General features: G+C 45.9%; 1 protein-coding gene across 4 annotated transcripts in view; it reads left to right on the forward strand.

The window, feature by feature from the left end:
- Positions 1 to 4,930: 4,930 nt before the first annotated feature.
- Positions 4,931 to 20,415, forward strand: part of KIAA0319 (KIAA0319 ortholog) — a 54,065-nt gene continuing 38,580 nt past the window's right edge. Inside the window, exons 1-6 of one of the 4 annotated variants that reach the window (XM_074985885.1) lie at positions 4,931 to 5,641; positions 8,422 to 8,617; positions 14,199 to 14,297; positions 15,882 to 15,979; positions 17,476 to 17,563; positions 19,078 to 19,170. In XM_074985885.1, coding sequence (XP_074841986.1) covers positions 4,946 to 5,641; positions 8,422 to 8,617; positions 14,199 to 14,297; positions 15,882 to 15,979; positions 17,476 to 17,563; positions 19,078 to 19,170 — 1,270 coding nt within the window. In that variant the 5' untranslated portion in view covers positions 4,931 to 4,945. Of the gene's footprint in view, positions 5,642 to 8,421; positions 8,618 to 14,198; positions 14,298 to 15,852; positions 15,980 to 17,475; positions 17,564 to 19,077; positions 19,171 to 20,415 lie in introns of all 4 variants that reach the window. The other 3 variants (XM_074985882.1, XM_074985883.1, XM_074985884.1) reach the window with 3 other exon arrangements.

Consider the following 20,415-nt stretch of genomic DNA (forward strand, 5'->3'; position numbering starts at 1 on the left):
AGAGATGACTAAGGGGGGGATATGACAGAGGTCTATAAAGTCATGACTGATGTGATAAAGGTGAATAAAGAAGAGTTATTTACTCCTTCCCATAACACAAGAACTAGGGGTCACCAAATTAAATTAATAGGTGGCAGATTTAATACAAACAAAAGGAAGTACTTCACACAACACAGTCAACCTGTGGAACTTTTTGCCAGAGGATGTTGTAAAGTCCAAGGCTATAATGGAGTTCAAAAAACAGCTAGATAAATTCATGGGGGATAGGTCCCTCAGTGGCGGTTAGCTAGAATGGACAGCAATAGTCTCCCAAGCCTCTCTTTGTCCGAAGCTGAGACTGGCCAACAGGGAATGGGTCCCTTGGTGATTTATTCCCTCTGAGGTACCTGGCATAGGCCACTGTCAGAAGACAGGATACTGGGCTGGATGGACCTTTGGTCTGATCCCAGTATGGGCATTTTTAGGTTCTTATGGACTGCACTTTGTTGACCAGAGGGCTTCTCCCATTGATGTAGCTACCATCTCTCAGGGATTTGGGTTAACTCTGCTGATGAGAGAAACATCTTCATGGTAGTGCTACAGTGGCACAGCTGATCTGCCACAGCTTTTTAAGTTGCCCTCAGTAATGCATGCTCTTAAGATGATTATCAGACGGTCAGGTGGGACAGTTTTTTGTTGGCTGGATTTGACATCCACAGGAGCTCTGGGTATGTTGCTGATCCAACAGTCAAGCTACATTTTGTGGTCTAAGGCTTAGAGAGAACAGAGTGAATGTCTGCATGTACAGGGGAAGTTGTAAAAGAGCTAACACACAGGTGTTCAACTTGGGGCCAGGAACAGGTTCTGGAAGGTCACTGCTACTCTTCCTTTCTGAATGAAAGGACAGGAAAGGGTCGTGAAGCTCTTGCTTTTATTATGTGGAGACAAAGTATAAAAAAATTTAAAGAATCGCTGATCTGAAAAAATTACTGCCCTTAGAGAGGCCCAGCTCTGGTGAGGGCCTGGAGACGGAGCTATATTTTGACAGGCAAAACTGATCCATGCGATGCTTATTTTGTGGATGAATGGAAGGCTTCAGCGTATTGGAATGTTGATCCACCGTTGCATCAGCACGAAGTCCTCTGATTTAAAATCTAGGCCACAGCTTTCAAAAGTGACTAGTGACGTGGAGGCAATATGGTCTAGTGGTGAGATCAGTAGCCTGGGTCTCAGGAGATGTGGGTTCTATTTTCAGCTCTGCAGCTGATCTGCTCTGTGACTTTGGATAAGTCACCTCACCTCTTTGTGCCTCAGTTTCCCCTGCCTGTAAAGTGAGGGAAATGCTGGTTACCGGTGCTACATATGAGCTGGATATCAGTATTGTTGTTACTCTTATGGGTGCTTGAATATTGGAGTGTCCAACTTGATTAACCTTAAACGCACCTGTTTCACAGAAAGGGCTGAGCATCTAAGTAACCAGTAAGTTCGGGCTTTATGCCTAATATTTTTATGAAGGGCTGGTGACTTTGTGTTGTACAGAAACCTGCGTCACACTTTTGTGTTGCTCTGTGAGGTTTTGTTGTCTTTTCAAGTTCCCGTTTATTACCTTTTTATTGAAGTGGATAAATGTCTAGATCACACAGCAGTTAAATCGGTCTCCTAACTATTAGGCCTCTCCTTTTAAGCATGAGCTTCTGCAGCTACCCTGTCAGAAGCTGGGGAACACATTTAAACTAATGCTTTGCAGTAAGTATTTTCGTAGACCTCTGCAGCAGCATCCCTGATATTCTCAGAGGTGAATGGGAATATGGAAGAACTAATTATAGTACACTTGCCAGGGAAGAGAAGAATCAAAATAAGTCTCCTGGGGTGCTGCTAAGCTGAAGAATTGCACATTGTAGGTATGTCACAAGGGAGCTGTTATTTTAAGTTCATGTTCCCTTGACTAGAGGTCTTGCTGGAAGTGTCAAATACCGACACAAACAAAACCCCAGCATTGTATCAAACTGCAGTTGTCAGAAAAGTGCACTTGTAAATAGGAGAGAGGCATTTATGCTCTATTAGTACATGATAGAATGTAGTCCATTTACAAGTCAAAAGACTTTTTCTCTCAAAGTACTATTGCTGGAGGTGCAGGGCCAGATCCTGCCTGGCTTTGTCTGTCATGCTGTGACAGGAATAGCAGTCAGCAGAGGTCTGCATGCTCAAGGGCCAGTGCTGACTGGGGAGACCCTGCTTTGTGCCCTACATTATTGTTGCTCATTTAGGGCCAGTTTGAGATCCCATTACTCCCACTGAACAGCACCGTACCTCCTGGTGGGGCTGCCTCAGGGATAAGGTCGTGTTTATCATAAATAATGGTACCAGAATAACGTGCACAAAGAGTTATGGGCATTTTTCCTGAGTGCTTCTGCCAACGACAGATGATGGCCTGTGTCTAGGCAAGCTGACCTTGCCTGCTTGGAACTGTGAAGTCCTGTCAGGTGTGATAGCCCCCTTGCTTAGCACGCAGGGAAGTGCCAGGTTTATGTGCTGGCCTCTGCCTGCTCCCTTCCTCTCCCTGGCCACAGTACAGCAGAAGGCAAAATTTTTTTTTTTGCTTAACCAGGGTTCTGACGTTCAAGCTGTTTTCTTTCTTCCTCTTTTACCATCACCAGCAATAAAGCTTCCATCATCAGAACTCAGCTGACACAGTTGGCTGTGATGCATGGGGCAGAATAGAATCCAGCTCACTCTTCCAAAAGTGTGTTAGCACTGCATCGCTAACAGTAACGTCTTGGTTTCATCACTTAAGTAATCAAGTCTGACTCAAAACCATGGTAATAAGCATGGGCTGTTAAACTGCCTTTGTAGCAAGGAGGGTTGATCAAGTCCTCCTACCAGGACCTTACAGAGAAGGAGCCACATCGTACAAGCATTCCTCAATAAAATCTGTGTATTTCCCAAATTACGAGTAGAATTTTCGTATGCTTATTCACACACCGTACTAAGTCATCCTTGGGTGGCCAGGCTAAGGTATGGGAGAAGCTTGGAGGCTGGAGGTCCGGTGGTGCGCACACAGTTTCGGGGTAACGTTTGCTGTTTGTCTCCACCGTATACCTGGTGCTTGGGTCTTTCACCTCTGACTAGTCGTGTGCACAAATTCCTTATTCAGAATTATCTCATCCTTGCTAATGCAGCATCAGATTGCACCTTGTTCCTCCAGCCACATGGACACTTGGCACAATCGGGTCCATCTTCCTTATTTGGCGTTATTCGTTGTTATCAGTTGCCCATTTTATTGCTATCAGCCACACCAGCCAGTTCCAGGGTCACCTTGCTCTGTTTCAGTATTTTTCGTCCACTCGTACTCTCATTCAGTTATAGAGATAATATACAAACCTCGTTTTGGGTCATATCAGTGCCATTTTTACGTAGCAACTTCTTAAACTGTGGTTGGATTTTTGTAGTGACGGTTTACACACATGATCAAATAATTCTGAATTTTTCTGCACAGGAGCAAACATAAAACTTGAGATTGTGAAATTTCTCCCCCTTCCCACTTCATCCTACAGCAATGTCATAATCCTGCATTCATGACCCCTTAGTCTCTTGTGAAGGGAATTAAATGTGATATCACACATGCAGATCATGACTTCACTGCAAGATCCAATAGTAAGGAAATGCGTTGGTAGGGGCGAGCTTCTGCGAGGCAGGAGGATCTAATGATTTAAAGTGAGGAACTAGGAGTCAAATTAAATTCCCTCCAGGTTCTCCCTCCCCTCCACTTCCTGGCTGGGGGAACAGCATCATAAGGAAGCTGGCATGGGGGCCGGCAGATTCCGCCCCCATCGCTCCTGTTTGGCTGGGAATTATGGCCAATGGGAATGACAGGGGCGGTGTCTGGAAGCACAGGACCACCTGGAACCGTATGTTCTCTCCTGGGATCTCTTCCCAGTTCCCTGCATATTCCCAGACACTTCACACCATGCCTTGCTCCTAGCAGCCTACCTCCCACCCTGCTCCCTGGCAGCCTCCTCCAACACAATGAACTCTCCCCACAGCGTAGGGGGGCCTCACAGAAGCTATTAGCCTTGGACCCCCAGATGAGTTAATTTGGCCCCACGGAACCCTGGTACCCAGAGCTGTGTGAGTGAGGTGTCTCCCTTCTGCTTCTCATTTGGGGGATCATATCTGCAGGGTTTTATCCTCCTCACTTGGGGGCCAGGTCAGTGAGATTTTTTTTTTTTTTTTTTTTATTCTCACTTGCATCTGGCCCTTGACAGACTTTTCTGTGGGACAGTGATTTTCGCCCCCCAAAAGGTTCCCCATCCCTGCCTTTATACCATAGCAACTTTTACAAGGATTTTATATTTCCTGAACACTTCTGACAAATCTAATATTTGTCTTGAACAATACTAATGTGCACCTGCACTGCGTCTGGTTTCCAACAATTGAATTGTCAGTGCTCAGCTGATGATTACAGCCTTAGCAAGACCTGACATCTGGTCTGTGAGTATCACAATATATGTCTTTTGCCGTCAGAGTTCTAATGTTCCCTGCTCGGTTACTAGCTTGCTGAAGGATGTTTTGCAAGTCTCATAACTTCTTTGCCTCAGCATCTGTATTTAGAAAATAGGATAAGAGCTATTGTGTAAGAAGCTTTGAGACAATCTGATGAGAAATGAGTCCCAAATATCACTCTTAATACATACACATCTTCAAGAATTAGCAAGGACTGTAAGAAAAATAATGGAGAAACTTGTGCATGGTAAAAGAATTTATATTCAATCTTAATATGGTTTACCTTTTTCCCCCTTGTATGAAAAAGTCCTTCTCAGGGATGATGACAATTTATACAACTGTTTGATTGTACTTCTCTGCCTAACATCAGTCTGTTGTTTCAGGATATTTCTGTGAGCAGTGCAGGGAAGGAGCCACATACTCAGACGCAGTGATATCTCCTAATTTAGAAACCACTAAAATCATGAGAGTTCCCCATGCCGTGTCAATGTCCGACTGCACAGCGGCTTGCTGCGATCTTTCGGGTTGTGACTTATCCTGGATGTTTGAACGGCGCTGCTACATTGTGAACTGCCAACATCAAGAAAACTGTGAACCTAAGAAAATTGAAACAGTGAAGTCTTACCTTACGTTTGTACTTAGGCCTCCTCAGAGGCCAGGCGCGTTCCTAGGGTATGGAGAGGTGCTGCCCAAGAGGCTGCACTCGGTGGGACTACAGGGTGAGCCCTCCGAGGAAGTGAGTAATCTGAAGGAGCTGTCTTTGCTGGGTAAGGATCACAGGCTAGAGGAGAGGCCTGACTACACCGATGACTACAGGGACTTGGAGCAAGACCCCTTTCAGCTGAGCATCAAGCATGAACAGAGGGAAAGTACTGATTACACGGACTGGGGCCTGGTGATGACCAGTGAAAATGACTTCAACTCTTCAGTGGCTGGTACCAATGACAACCAGGAGGATTTGGCTGAAAAGCAGAGGGAGGGTGGTCCCCTGGAAAATCTCATGAATAAAAGTGGGTCCAAATCAAGTGTTGTTCCTGTTGAACATGCCAAGGAGAAGCTGCCATCTCTCACTCAGATGACACCACTCCCAGCAGAGTCCTCAGAAAATGAAGCAGTCAGACAGCCATCTTTACAAACCAGTGACAACCTGGGGAAAGAGGTAACACCTCAATAGCATCTTCCGAAATCCCTCGTTAACGTGCCCCTTCTGGAAGGGAGTGGGTAGTGTGGCTACAGCCCTAGAGAAATAGGCAAACAGTGAGGTGGCAAAATTTGCAGATGATTCTAAAGTGCTCAAGAAGGTAAGAACAAAACTGACTGTGAAGAGCTTCAAAAAGATCTCTCAAAACTAAGTGACTGGGCAACAATATGGCAAATGAGATTTAACGCTGATAAATGTGCAGTATTTTACACTGAAAAGAAATAATCCCAACTGTACATGTAAAATGATGGGTACTAATTTAGCTAGAACTACTCAAGAGAGAGAGATCTTGGAGTCATTGTGGCTAGTTCTCTGAAAACATCCACTCAATGCGAAGCAGAAGTTAGAAAAGTGCACATGGTGTTAGAAATCGTTAAAGAAGGGATAGAGAATAAGACAGAAAATATCATTTCTCCTCTCTATAAATCCATGGTATTCCTGCATCTTGAATACTGTGCACACATGTAATTGCCCCATCTCAAAAAAAGATATATTGGAATTAGAAAAGATTCCGAAGGGCGACAAAATGATTAGGGGTTTGGAATAGGTGCCATATGAAGAGAGATTAAAAGGGCTGGAACTTTTCAGTTTAGGAAAGAGGAGACTAAGAGGGGATATGATAGAGGTCTATAAAATCATGACAGGTATGGAAAAAGCGAATAAGGAGAAGTTACTTACTTGTTCCCATAACAGAAGAGCTAGAAGCACGAAATGAAATTAACAGATAGCAGGTTTAAAACAAACAAAAGGAAGCTTTTCTTTATGTAGCACACAATAGGCCTGTGGAACTCCTTGCCATAAGATGTTTTGAAGAATGGGACTGTAACAGGGTTCAAAAAAGAACTAGATAAATTGGCATCCGTGGCTATTAGTGAAATTACGTAGGAATGGTGTCCCTAGCCTCTGTTGTCAGGTGCTGGAAATGGATGACAGGAGAGAGATCACTTGATAATCACCTGTTCTGTTCATTCCCTCTGGAGCACCTGGTATTGGCCACTGCTGGAAGACAGGTTACTGGGCTAGGTGGACCTTTGATCTGAGCCGGTGTGGCCATTTTTATGTTCTCATGAAAGCTACTTTTTGAAAATGGGAGAATGTGGACCTTTCATTGGTAATATTTTTTTCTTCATGTTCAGCATATTCTGGTAACACAAATCACTGGGCTCCCTTTACGCATAATGTGTATCTCTAACAGTGTGAGCTCTCTCTAGCACAGTGCCTCCTGCTGGTCTGTCTGGGAGTTAGCCTTGGAGCACCCCCTGCTGTCCAATGTTTCCTCCTCAGTAACTTGTCCTCTTCTCCACCACTTCAGGCCTATGTCACTCCTGGCCCATGGTGTCCCTTCCCCTCACAGCACTGCCCCATGGCAGTGCCCCCACGCTCTGTGGTCCTTCTTTCCCCGGGATCCCCACCCCCTATACCCACTTTGCCTGAGTGACCAATTGCAAATCGTCATTTAGCCCCTAGTTCGGGGCAAACTTCAGTCTAAAATGGTCACTCATTGTTGGCAAGGAGATGTGGACTTCTGCCTTCTGCCCTGGCTGCCTCCCTGCATCCCTTTTACCCCTCAGGCCATGAAAGCAAGACCTCAGCCTGAGAGTTCCTCCCACCCCTCCTGCTGCCAGTCTCGCAGCTGGGACTGCTGAGGTGTTGGTACTCAGTACTCGGTACCACCACAAAAAAACTCTGACACTGTATTCACTGGATCCCCCTTGTCTACATGCTTACTGATTCCCTCAAAGAACTCTTAATAGATTAGTAGGGGTTCTGCCTGCCCTTCCCAGCAATGCTGTGTCTCAGGTACCCTTTCTGGCCCACCAGGCAGCCTGGTCCTTCTGGCTCCACAGCTGGAGCCAGAGTGTCTCCATAGCTGCGTCTACACGTGCACGCTACTTCGAAGTAGCGGCACCAACTTCGACGTTAGGCGGCGAGACGTTGAAGTCGCTAACCTCATGAGGAGATAGGAATAGCGCCCTACTTCGACGTTCAGTGTCGAAGTAGGGACCGTGTAGACGATCCGCGTCCCGCAACGTCAAAATTGCTGGGTCCTCCATGGCGGCCATCAGCTGGGGGGTTGAGAGATGCTCTCTCTCCAGCCCCTGTGGGGCTCTATGGTCACCGTGTGCAGCAGCCCTTAGCCCAGGGCTTCTGGCTGCTTCTGCGGGAGCTGGGGATCTATGCTGCAGGCACAGGGTCTGCAACCAGTTGTCAGCTCTGTGTATCTTGTGTTGTTTAGTGCAACTGTGTCTGGGAGGGGCCCTTTAAGGGAGCGGCTTGCTGTTGAGTCCGCCCTGTGACCCTGTCTGCAGCTGTGCCTGGCATCCCTATTTCGATGTGTGCTACTTTGACGTGTAGACGTTCCCTCGCTGCGCCTATTTCGATGTGGTGCTGAGCAACGTCGAAGTTGAACATCGACGTTGCCGGCCCTGGAGGACGTGTAGACGTTATTCATCGAAATAGACTATTTCGATGTCGCAACATCGAAATAAGCTATTTCGATGTTGGCTGCACGTGTAGACGTAGCCCATGAGCTCAGCAGCTCCTGCTTATACTGCCGCTGCCTGGCCCTGATTGGCTGCTACCTGGCCTCACCTGTCCTACCACCCATGGTCGCAGCCCTCTCCCAGATCTGGGTGTGATCCTTATTTCACCGGGGCGGGGCGATTACCCTGCTACCATATCTGAATAGGAAAAATGATTAACTCATCGTAATTATACCGTTACTGTTCCTCTTTTAGGTTCTAATGCCTTCCCACGTCCCTCCTTCAGACGCTTTGGAATCTACCCAAGCTATTGCAGAGAGAACCCAAATCCCGACGGCAGCCCCATGGAGAGCAACACAAGATGGGATCACATCACTTCCAGCGAGTGCCCTCATCTCTCAGGCCACTGTTGCACAGCTCCTCCCATCTCCTACACCTGCTGCCAAAGCAGGTAACTTTTCCTCCAGGCAGAACTTTTTAAAATAAACAGTAGAGAAATGTTCATTTTAAGGTGGTGACTCAGGTTGCACAAAAAAAAAAAAATTGAGCGCCAGAGTTCACTGGCATCTCTTTGATGACGGGGAGTATGGAAAGGTGTAGAAGGTCCTTTCAGCTGAGAAGGACTGACTATGAAACAAACCTCCAGAGCAGAGCAGGCTAATCTAGAGTCTTGTAACTGTCACCGCATGCTGCAAGACTGGCCCCGTTGGATAAAGCATTCTCGGTCTGGGTCTGTCTGTGGTGCACTCTGAGCTTGAGGATGTGGCATTTGCACACCACCACTTTAGCTTTCACACTGCATTGCAAACCCGGGCTTACCATTGTGGGGACTGGGCATCACAGCCATGCGATCACGTCCATGCTGCACTCGGCAGACCTTCTGACTTGCGTCTTAGGCTTTAGCTGCACCCATGCTGCAAAATAAAGAGGATTTGGACCTGAGTCACAGCAGGACTTGGACTCTGGGCCAGTCTACCAGTAGGGTCCTAGGACCCAGTTCTGAGTGCTTGCTGACCTGAGTCAGATTGGGTTGCACGGGAGTAGCAGGGGGCCTTGGACCGAAAGCTGCGTAATAATGTCCGTGTGCAGACCTATTTTAATCAGTCAGCGTTTAGCTTGGCCACTAGTAAAACTCGAGTTCAGCTTAGAGGAGATCAGGTAGACGAGGAAAGTCATTTGCTCCCTGCTGCTGCTGGAGTACCCGGCAGAGGGCCTCTGTACTTTCTTGCCAGGAGCCTTGAACATCTCAGCAGCACATCCAGGCCAGGGATCTTTGCTGACTTTGTGCCTTGAGCCAGGAGCAGCAAGCTGAACCCAAACCTGCAGGAACACAAGACCTTGAAGCTGGTTTCATCCCCCTCACTACCATGACAAAGGGGAAAACGGTAAAACGGACCCCTGAGCAATGAGAAAGCCCCACCTTTTGCAGTAGTGGGTGGCTGCAACCCCAGGGCAGGCACCTCTTTTCTTGTACACACCTGCCTGCCCTCAGTAGCACACATGAAGGGAGAGGAATGAAGAGGACTCCAGAGCTACGTCTACACGTGAAGCCTACATCGAAGTAGCTTATTTCGATGTAGTGACATCGAAATAGGCTATTTCGATGAATAACGTCTACACGTCCTCCGGGGCTGGCAACGTCGATGTTCAACATCGACGTTGCGCAGCACCACATCGAAATAGGCGCTGCGAGGGAACGTCTACACGCCAACATAACACACATTGAAATAAAGGTGCTAGGCACAGCTGCAGACAGGGTCACAGGGCAGACTCAACAGCAATCCGCTCCCTTAAAGGGCCCCTCCCAGACACAGTTGCACTAAACAACACAAGATCCACAGAGCTGACAACTGGTTGCAGACCCTGTGCATGTAGCATGGATCCCCAGCTGCAGCAGCAGCAGCAGCCAGAAGCCCTGGGCTAAGGGCTGCTGCACACGGTGACCATAGAGCCCCACAGGGGCTGGAGAGAGAGCGTCTCTCAACCCCTCAGCTGATGGCCACCATGGCGGACCCCACAATTTCGATGTTGCGGGATGCGGATCGGCTACACGTGCCCTACTTCGACGTTCAACTTCGAAGTAGGGCACTATTCCCATCCCCTCATGGGGTTAGCGGCTTCGACGTCTCGCCGCCTAACGTCGATGTTAACATCGAAATAGCGCCCAACACGTGTAGCCGTGACGGGCGCTATTTCGAAGTTAGTGCCGCTACTTCGAAGTAGCGTGCACGTGTAGACACGGCTCAAATGAGACTTGGAAGAAGACAAGAGGCATGTAGCACTCTACCTCCCTTCTCCTCTAGTTGCTCAGAGCCGCATCTTTACTTCACTCTCTGAAGATTAATCAAGTGCTGCCATGGAACCATAGGGTGTCTCTTAATGCACTGATGCTGCATCCATTTGAGCCCCTCAGGAAGGTCTCCATGTATTTACTCTCCACCAAGAACTCCTTGCTGGGAGGCATTACCTCCATTCAGAGAGGATCAGAGCCTGGGGCTTCATCCGAGGAGAAGCACTTTACACAATGGTAAGATGGCTTTTCAAAAAGACACAGCCCGTATCCCCAAAACTTGCTCACTTTTTTCAGAACTAAAGAAGTTGCAACTCTTTCCACCCAAGAGAGAAGGTCTGGCAAACACTGGATATTCGTGGAGACCTCCACTCTAAGTTATACAAGCCTTTTGCAAGTTCAACACTCAATCTGCTCTCTGTCATTCAAAGAAAAGAGAGCACCAAAATCTACTGTAGCAAGATGGTTGGAGCTGTGCCTATCTGAAGCCTTCAGGACAAGACTCTATCTCTAGCAACCGCCATCAAAGCCCTTTTACTCAGAGTGGAAGCTGCTTCCTGGACTGAGAGAGCTCCTGCACTGGATGGGGAGGCTTGCTGGGCAAACCTGCTCAACATTTATGAACTGGATGTTTAGGCATCTGGCAGTAGACTGCTCCATGCTGTGCTCTCTCAATAGACTCATGGAACACTAGAACTGGAAGGGACTTCAAAAGGCCATCAAGTCCTGTCTCCTGCCCTCATGGCAGAATGAAGCACAGTCTGTCATCCCTGTTAGATATTTATCCAACCTGTTCTTAAATATCTCCCATGATGGAGATTTTACATCACCCTCGGCAATTTATTCCAGTAATTAGCCACCTTGACCGTTAAGAAATTTTTCTTAATGTTCCATGTAAACTTTCCTTGCTGCAGTTTAAGCCCATTGCTTCTTGTCCTATTTTCAGAGGCTAAGGAGAATTAATTTTTCCCACCGCCTTTTAACACCCTTTAACACCCTTTTAGGTATTTGAAAATGCCTATCATGTCCACTCTCTCTCAGCCTTCTTTTTTCCAATCTAAACAAACCCAGTCAAACATGTCAATAGTACACAGGTGGTGGAAAAGTGAGGTCCTATTGCATTAGTTAAGTGTTGTTTTACTTTATTCGGTGTAATCTTTTTTTAGTTGTGGCTGGGCTGCTTGTGATTCCTTTGGAATGCTTCCAAGAGCAAAACCATTAGAAACTGTTCCAGAAGCCTGTTATCAGAATCCCTGAGAGTTGTCTAATTGATGACTCTGGAACACACATGCATGAATTGAGGGCTGATTTGTGCCTTTAAGCACAACAGACACAGTTGGGTTTGGCGGTCTGTGTAGAGCTCTGGAGGCTGAGCAGATGCAAGCTGGGGTATACTGCAGAAAAAGAGAATGCCCTGGGGCATGCTAGGGAGAATGCATGCAGCAGTAGCATTTATGGGCAAAAAGAGTCAGCACTGATCTCTGGGTGCTAGCAGGTCTGTTGGAACTGACTGTTTTGATTCTGCCTGGCTATGCCTTTTTCGAAATTTAGTCTGCTTCTTAATTTGCTGCCTAGTTCCTGGTCTGTACTAAATGAACATGACCAATGAGTGGCTTTCTGGAAGCATCTTTGGGATTTGCAGATTGGAGCAGGCTTCCTTTACTCTCTTCTTTCTATAACAGGATTAGCCAAAATATGGCCCTTAATTGGCTGTGTGCATACCCTCTAAAGAAATCAGATGGAAATGGGAAACTCAAGGAAAAGTAAATACAGATCAAATGCAGCCATGCTCTGAGTCTCATACATGTCCTTTCTAATTCACCATTTTTACTCTTCAGTCTCCCAAATTTCCATACTTTTGTGAAGAGAAAAAAACACCTTTTCTGTGGGGGAAAATGATGTTTTTTGTTTTAAAGTAAAATGAATATAGATAGTGTCACAAGGCTGGACTTTTATGTTGGGTCTAGAAACTATTTCATATGCCCAGTGTGGCTGTTGGCCCCAAATATTGTGCTAGGGGTGCTATGTGAGGTTCAGATGAAAGCTGATGATGCCCTGAATCTATATAGGCTACTTGTGTATCTGTCTCATGTATGTCGGTAAAGTTATAGATTTTTAGCTCTGCAGCTATGTGAGAAATGTTTCAGTGCTGAGGCTCACAATGGGAGGTGTGGCTCCACCCCAGTCAGGACAATAGACTGAGCAAAGGCCCAGATGGCCAACACCCATTTTGTGATGGTGGGATTTTCCTACTGGGACTGCAACAAATGGAAACTCAGCACAGTGATCCACCTGGTCAGGTGGTAAGACGAGGCCTATGGAGAAGAATGGAATTTTACCTCCACACATGAAGAGCCAAAACATGGGCCCTGGCAGGAACTTTCTTTGTTCTTCAGTCCTCATGAGTTAAGCCTGTCTAGACTGGAGGCCCATCCCTCAGAGGGATGATGTGGATTTAGCATTGGAGGGGTAGCCGTGTTAGTCTGGATGTGTAACAGCAACGAAGGGTCCTGTGGCACCTTATAGACTAACAGAAAAGTTTTGAGCATGAGCTTTCATGAGCACAGATTCACTTCATCAGGTGCCCAAGCCAGAAGCCACAAAAGCGAACCCACAGACTTCTCAGCAGCTGTACCAGCCCAGACCAACAGCCCCCAACTTAAGGTGAGAAGCTCTTAAGCCTATTTCACCAGACACCAAACAGGTTCTTCCAGACCCCAAAAGGGCCCTGATGAAGTGAGTCTGTGCTCACGAAAGTTCATGCTCAAAACTTTTCTGTTAGCCTGTAAGGTGCCACAGGACCCTTCGTTGCTGTTTGTGGATTTAGCAGTGTCCCTCTTGAATCTTTTGTCTTGTGGCCTCCAAGGGTCCATGTCCCAGCTTGTGGACCCCAGCAGGCCAGGATCTACAATGCTCCAATGACTGAATCTTTGCGACCTGAAATGAACTTTCTGAGATTCTCAAGATTCAGCAAGTGACATCTCTGGCCTGCATCAGTAGCCATGACTGATGCATGTAATGTATTGCTGTAACAATTCTTCTCTCTAACCCTGTTCTTCCTTTTTTATTAATAAACCCTTAGATGTTAGATCCAAGGATCTGACTTCTGTGTGGTTGTTTGGGTAAGATCCAAGTATATATTGACTGGGGTTTGGGGCTGGGCCCTTTTGGGGTCTGGAAGAACCTGTTTGGTGTCTGGTGAAATAGGCTTAAGAGCCTCTCACCTTAAGTTGGGGGTTGTTGGTCTGGGCTGGTACAGCCGCTGAGAAGTCTGTGGGTTCGCTTTTGTGGCTTCTGGCTTGCCAGTGGGGCTTCTGGCTTGCTGTAGAGGCTGGTTGGATTTGCCTTAGAAGGAAGGACATCCCAGCCTGGGGCTGTGAGTGGTGTGGATTTTAAGCAAAGTTACCCTGGGTTGATTTTCTCTGCCTGGGGCCAGAACCCTGTCCTATTACAGATGGTGTACCAGAAAAATCACAAACTGATTTAAAACAAAAATGAATTAATTCTGATTTCAGCTTTTGGGGGAGCCATTCTCAGATGTATGCTGATAAGAGAAGATTAATCTGTAATCAGGGCTATTCTTAATATTTTATTAAGAAAATTAAACTCTCCCCTACCTTCCTCCAGAAAGTCACTGGATAATGTACAATAAATATGCAAATCTTGTTATGATTTCTTTCAAATCCATTTCCCCTTATTCTACTTTTTAAAAATGTAATGTCTTTATCTTTTTTCCTTACAGTAAAAGAACTTGTGGTGTCAGCTGGAGATAACATACAGGTGACTCTACCAAACAATGAAGTTGAACTGACTGCCTTTGTTGTGCCTCTGCCCCCCACAGGTGAATTTAACTCTCTTTTTGAACAAGGAGACACAAAATATTGACACATGAACACAATTTGGCTTTGAGGCTGTATGTACAGCCACAACTAGGAGGTATCCATGGGACAGAACTTCCCTTTCTAATCTGCGGAGACATTTCTCTGTGGGACCAGCTGCAGAGGGGTATTTCAAAATGGGTTTTAGAGATTAGTGGGTGTGGTTTTGTGTTTCAGCATGCAAATTAATTAACCAGAGTCTTCTCTGGAGCTACACAGATTTACACCAGGGTGACCCTAAATGAATTTGTCACTTACAATACCTGCTAGAAACAAATTCATGCTGCAAACCCATAAGCTGAACTTTTCTTAATGCTGTTTATTCTGGAGCTCCTGATGCTCTTTGTGTGTGAGTGTTTAGCAACAGGACAGTTCAGGAGCTCATGTCGGTGTTGAACAGAGTCAGTACTCCTGCTAAAGTACCTGCAGAATGCGTTAATTTGTACTCCTCTGCCCTCACCCTCTTTCATACTACTGAGTTACAGCATGTAACAGCAGCCTGACACACACTGTGCAGCACGGTGATTCCAATCACAAACTCAAACATCAGGAATTTTCATAGAAGAGAGAGAGAGGGTAAAAAGCGGAGCCCTGGATGGATTTGAGCTGGTACCAGTGCTCTTCAACATAGTTGTAAAGGATCTGGAAAAGGGGGTATACAGCAGGGTGGCAAAATTTACAGATGATACAGATTATCAATGATAGTTAAGTCCAAAACTGACTGTGAAGAATTACAAAGAGATCCCACAAAACTGGGTGACAAGGCAAGAAAATGGCAGATGAAATTCAGAGTTGATAAATGCATAGTAATTCACCTTGGAAAACATGCAGACGATGGCAGCAAAAATTTTTAGGATATGGAATTTTCTATAAAAGTAGAGATTCTACAGATTGGGTCTGTCCAGTTTTTTGAAAAATATGACTGAAAGGGGGATAAAATCATGAGTGGTATGGAGGAAGTGAATAGGAAGGATTTATTTACCCCTTCCCAGAACACAAAAACTAGGGGTCACCAAATAAAATTAATAGGCAGCAGGTTTAAACAAACAAACAAGAGGAAGTACTACTTCACCCAGTACACAGTCAACCTTGGGACTCTTCACCAGGAGATACTGTGAAGGTGACAAGTGTAAATGAATTCAGAAAACAATTAGATATGTTCATGGAAAATAGTTCAATCAATGGCTATTAGCCAAGATGGTCATGGCCATAATCCCATGCTCTCGGTGTCCCTGTGCTTCTGCCTAATACTGGACAGGGGCATGGATCTTTCGATAGTTGCCCTGTTCTGGTCGTGCCCTCTGAAGGACCTGGCATTGGTCACAGTTTGAAGACGACATACTGGACCGAGCAGACCATTGGTGTGACCCAATATGGTCATTCTTTGTTTTTATTAAGTGATTGATTGTTTCTGATTACAGTATTATGAATAGTAAACATTCAACCTCACTTTATTGTTTTCCCCATGTATCTGTATAGCTGTTTAGATTGAAGGCAAGGCTAAGAATTACAGTACAGGTTGTTTTCCCCCCCGCCCCCCCCAACAGAAACAGCCTACAGCTATGAGTGGAGCTTGATCAGTCACCCTGCTGACTATGAGGGTGAAATGGAGCGGAAGCGTACCCGGGCACTGAAACTCTCTCAGGTAAGTGGGATGTGATTTAGTGTCCCTTCACTTTCAGAATCACGGCGTGAGATTTTGTAGTCTGCATTGGAGGGAACTTTCGTTCAGTATAAGTACCACAGTTGTGCATTCTTCAGCATGTTGTCAGATTCATTTCTACCTGCTGTCCATAAGGCTGCATCATCAGCCCATGTGATCAGCATAGCTCTGCTGAAGGCCATTGCAGTGTTATGCGCTCTGTTGACATCAGCTGAGGATCTGGCCTAACATTTCTGAGCAGAATGAAAAAGTAGGTGAGCTGTAGAATTAGAGTGAAATGAGACCCTCCATATTTTTAATTTGTATGTTGTCCATCACAGAGAAGTTTTTATTCTTGTGTTCCTGACTGTCAAGGTTCTCTTGTTTCTTCTGCCCATATCACAGACTTCACTCAACATATAGCTGCATCTATGCTAGCAGGGTGTTTTGGAAAATCAGGGTCTTTTTTGAAAGAACACGTGGAGCATCTGTGCACACAAAATGCATCTTTTGATCCAAAATCGAAAGAACATGGCCCTTTTTCCAGAAGCCCTCTTCCACTCCCAGATCAGGAAGAGCATCTCCTTTTGAAAGCATCTTGTGGGGTTAAAAAAAGCACATGTAGACACTCACAGGTCCTTTTTTTCCAAAAGGCCGGTGCTCATGATGCTGCATTTTGTGATTCCTGGCCTGCTCTTTCAAAAGAGTGGGGGCTGTGTGGACGCCTTCTATCAAAAGAGTGGGTCAGTCTTTGATTGGCTTTTGTGTGTGTGGATGTGCTCTTTTGAAAGAAGATCTTCCAGAAGACCATCTTTTGAAAGATTGCTGTAGTGTAGATGGGGCCATAAAGTTTTCAGAAGAGTCTGATGATCTTTTAGTGGAAAGCAAATGTGTCTTAAATGACTCTGTCTCAGTCCTGGAAAATGACCAATGCACTTTGGCTGTGGTCGCACTTGGCCAAAATTTTGAACTGGCCATGCTAATGGCCAAATTGAAGAATACTAATGAGGCACTTAAATGAATATTCAGCACCTCATTAGCATGCTGCTGGCCGCGGCACTTCAAAAGTGCTGCATTTCGCTCATGCGTGGCGGGGCTATCCAGTGGTCCTTTTTGGAAGGCCCCTGCAGATTTCAAAATTCCCTTATTCCTATCAGCTGATTTTGAAGTACGCATGGTCCTTTCAAAAAGGACCCCCGTGTAGCTGAGCCGCGCGCAAACAATACACGGCACTTTTGAAGTGCTGCGGCCAGCAGCATGCTAATGAGATGCTGAATATTCATTTCAGCACCTCATTAGTATTCTTCGATTTGGCCATTAGCATGGCCATTTCGACATTTTGGCCAAGGGTGGCCACAGCCCTTGTGCGTGCCTTTATAGATGGAGCCCTGGATTTCAAGTTGTTCGTTTACTGTCAGATGCGTAAATCTGTGAATGTTCAGATGATCTCTGTGTGAAACACCAGCCTGTAACCTGAAACATTCTTCTGTATGTTTCAGCTATCAGTAGGCCACTATGCCTTCAAAGTGACTGTTTCTGGAGAAGATGCATTTGGAGAAGGATTTGTAAATGTCACAGTCCAACCAGGTAAATCAGTTTGCCAGAAGAGCAACTAGATTTTTCAACACAAGAGCTCATTTGCCACCATTTATTTGAAGAACCATTAGTGATTTAATGAAATAACTAGTTATCTAGCCCACACAAAAGTATTTGCATTTGGTCCCATGCTTTTCTTCAGGAAACTTGTTCTAAACTGGATTAAGTGCAGTGTGTGGAATCCCAAGCTGTTCCCCTGCACCTGTGCAGAGGGGTTGGGATGGCCTTACTTCACCTGTCTCCCTGTAGACTTCCCCAAACAGGGAGACAATGAGGGCTGTTGAGGGCTGACTGGTTTAACTTAGGCCATTGTGAACAGTCAGTGGCCATAATCCCTCTAATTTTTCCCATTCATGTTGCAGACTGAATTTTATTCTGTGTATCAGTGTGGAGTTGATAGGTGGCAGGGGTGGGGATGAGGGATTTGGAGTGTGGGAGAGGGTTGGGGTGCAGGAGAGTGAGAGCTCTAGCTCAGGTGTGGGCTCTGAGGTTCAGCTGGGGAAAAAGGGTTTGGGATGCAGGTTGCCCTGCCATTGCAGTGGGGAGAAAGGACTCGCAGTAGCTGGGGAGAGCATCTCTTGCCACTTCTCCCCAGAAGCAGCACCTCATGTCTGGGGAAATGTGTGTCTCCCCAGTGCGGCTGGCCTGGACCTGTGGTCAGGAGAGTGGCACCTCTCGTGTTGGTGGCTAGGGAAGAGGCATCTCTGCCCCTCTACAGCCCTGAGTGCCTGTGTGGCCCTTGTTAGGCTGCTGCGTGGCTGAGCAGCTTAGAAGTACTTAGGACACCAGCCTTGGGCTGCTGGAGCATAGAGCATGCTGAGCTAGTACCTTTTCACCTGCCCCGCCCTACAGTGCCCCAGAAGGTACAGTAGGTTTTCTAAACCTGCCTCTGCTAACTGTATGCCACTAGGGCATTCCCTGCATCAGGGGACTTCCTGGACACGCCATCGACACAGCCTTAAATCCACTTTGTGTTGCTAGAATGGCACAAACAAAGGCTTAGCCTGGGCTAAAGATGTGGACCAGTAGTGGTACAGGAGCATGTTGTTCTTTCTCCCTCATCTCTGTGGTCTGGATGCTGAATGTAAAATGAGAGGGATTACTGTGTGTAGACCTGCAGTACGGCTCCAGAACTTCATGGAGTACTTCAGGTATCCAGCAAACTTAATTATAGGTCTCAAACTTTACAGGAAATCAATTTTCTGGTGGTGCTAGATGATCATTTGAGCAAAGCTGATCTGTTTTCTCTTGTTTAATTATCTGGCTCATACTTCTTGCAGTATTTTAGGTGCTGGTCTTTAGCGTCTAACCCTAGAAAATAATAAATTGTTGGGTGCAAAGTTGCATTTGATTTCACACAAAACCTGCATGATTTCCCCCACTGCCTGAGCATTAATCTTTTTGCTTAGTGCTTAGATGTGGATTCGGCAAATAGCTATATCAGCAAAATAGAGTCCTACGCACAAGTCTTTAAACATAGTTTTCTTCTCCTTTTCTTTGTACAGCTTTCAGAGTAAACCAGCCACCTGTAGCAGTTGCCTCCCCCAACGTACAGGAGTTGTCTTTGCCTACAACTTCTACCTTCATTGATGGCAGTCGTATGTACAGGGCAACTCTTTGTTTTTATGCTGTGATCCATATATAGAATTGTAATGTTGTTGCTTATGGGTAGCAAATGTAATGTATTACACCACCTCCCACACCTCATACAATAACCTCAGTACTGCCTGTTTACAACATTACATCTGCTATCTCTGTCCTGCTGATGAAGTGACATTTGGTTATGATGTTTTGAACCCCATCATTTCTGTTCTAGTTTTTGTTTGCTTTGTATTATTTTTTTGAATATGAAAGCTTTTCACTCTAGAGCCATTTTCAGGTGGAAAGCAACATGGCATAGATGGGGCTTGATTCTCCAGCACTTGTCAGTCATTGATTGCTGGGAATGTGAGTGTAGAATGCTTTCAAGTCAGCACTCATTCACTCTTACTGCTGGTAGTGTTTTACATTCACTTTGCATGAGGGTAAGCTCCTGATACACCTAGATACTTAAGATGTGCCTAATTCCCAGCATGTGAGTGGTTCCACTGACAGTGATGGAACTACTCGTGTGGTTAAAGTTAGGCTTGTGTTTAAGTACTTTGCTGAATGGGGGCATATATGACTAAACAAGGGGCCTGCCAGGAGATAATCAGGCCGAATATGGGTAAGAGGTGAGGCTGAATGAAGTTCATGTGGAATAATCCACTCTCGAGCTCTCTCATCCTTTGTTTCCTTCTACTCACTTCACCTGCATAAAGCTCAAGCAATGGGGCTTCATACGATCAAGTTGCACAGAGAGTTGGGAAGATGAAACGGCTCCTTCCATTTTGAGACCAGAGTGCAGAGCTGTGGTGCAACTCCCTCAGATGCTTCTCCATGTGAGCATTGTGCTGGGTGCCATTGGATAGATGCTGGCCTCATAGCTTGTCCTTCCTGCAGTTGCCACTGTCATCCTCCATACCAATCTATGCAGAGCCACTATGAGAATCTCTCCATGTTACACTGGAGATTTTGAGGCCTCTTGTACAACCACTTCTCCAGCTGCTCCTACTGTTCACAGCTTATTATGGGGTTAAGCTATGGGAAGGCTCCTGCCTGCCTTTGTTCCATCTGCTTTGTCTTGGTGCTGAATCAGTCTCATTCTTCTTCTTTTGAGCTGTTCTTTTAGTTTTCACTGGTGTTAGTGAATCTCTAACCCTTGAGCCCCAATCGTGTAAACACTTACACACATGCTTAACTTCACGTGCACAGGTAGTCCTACTGATCATAAAAAACTAATGGAACTACTTGCATGTCTCAAA

The sequence above is a fragment of the Carettochelys insculpta genome, chromosome 2 (assembly GCF_033958435.1).
Source record: "Carettochelys insculpta isolate YL-2023 chromosome 2, ASM3395843v1, whole genome shotgun sequence".
Lineage (NCBI taxonomy): Eukaryota > Metazoa > Chordata > Testudines > Carettochelyidae > Carettochelys > Carettochelys insculpta.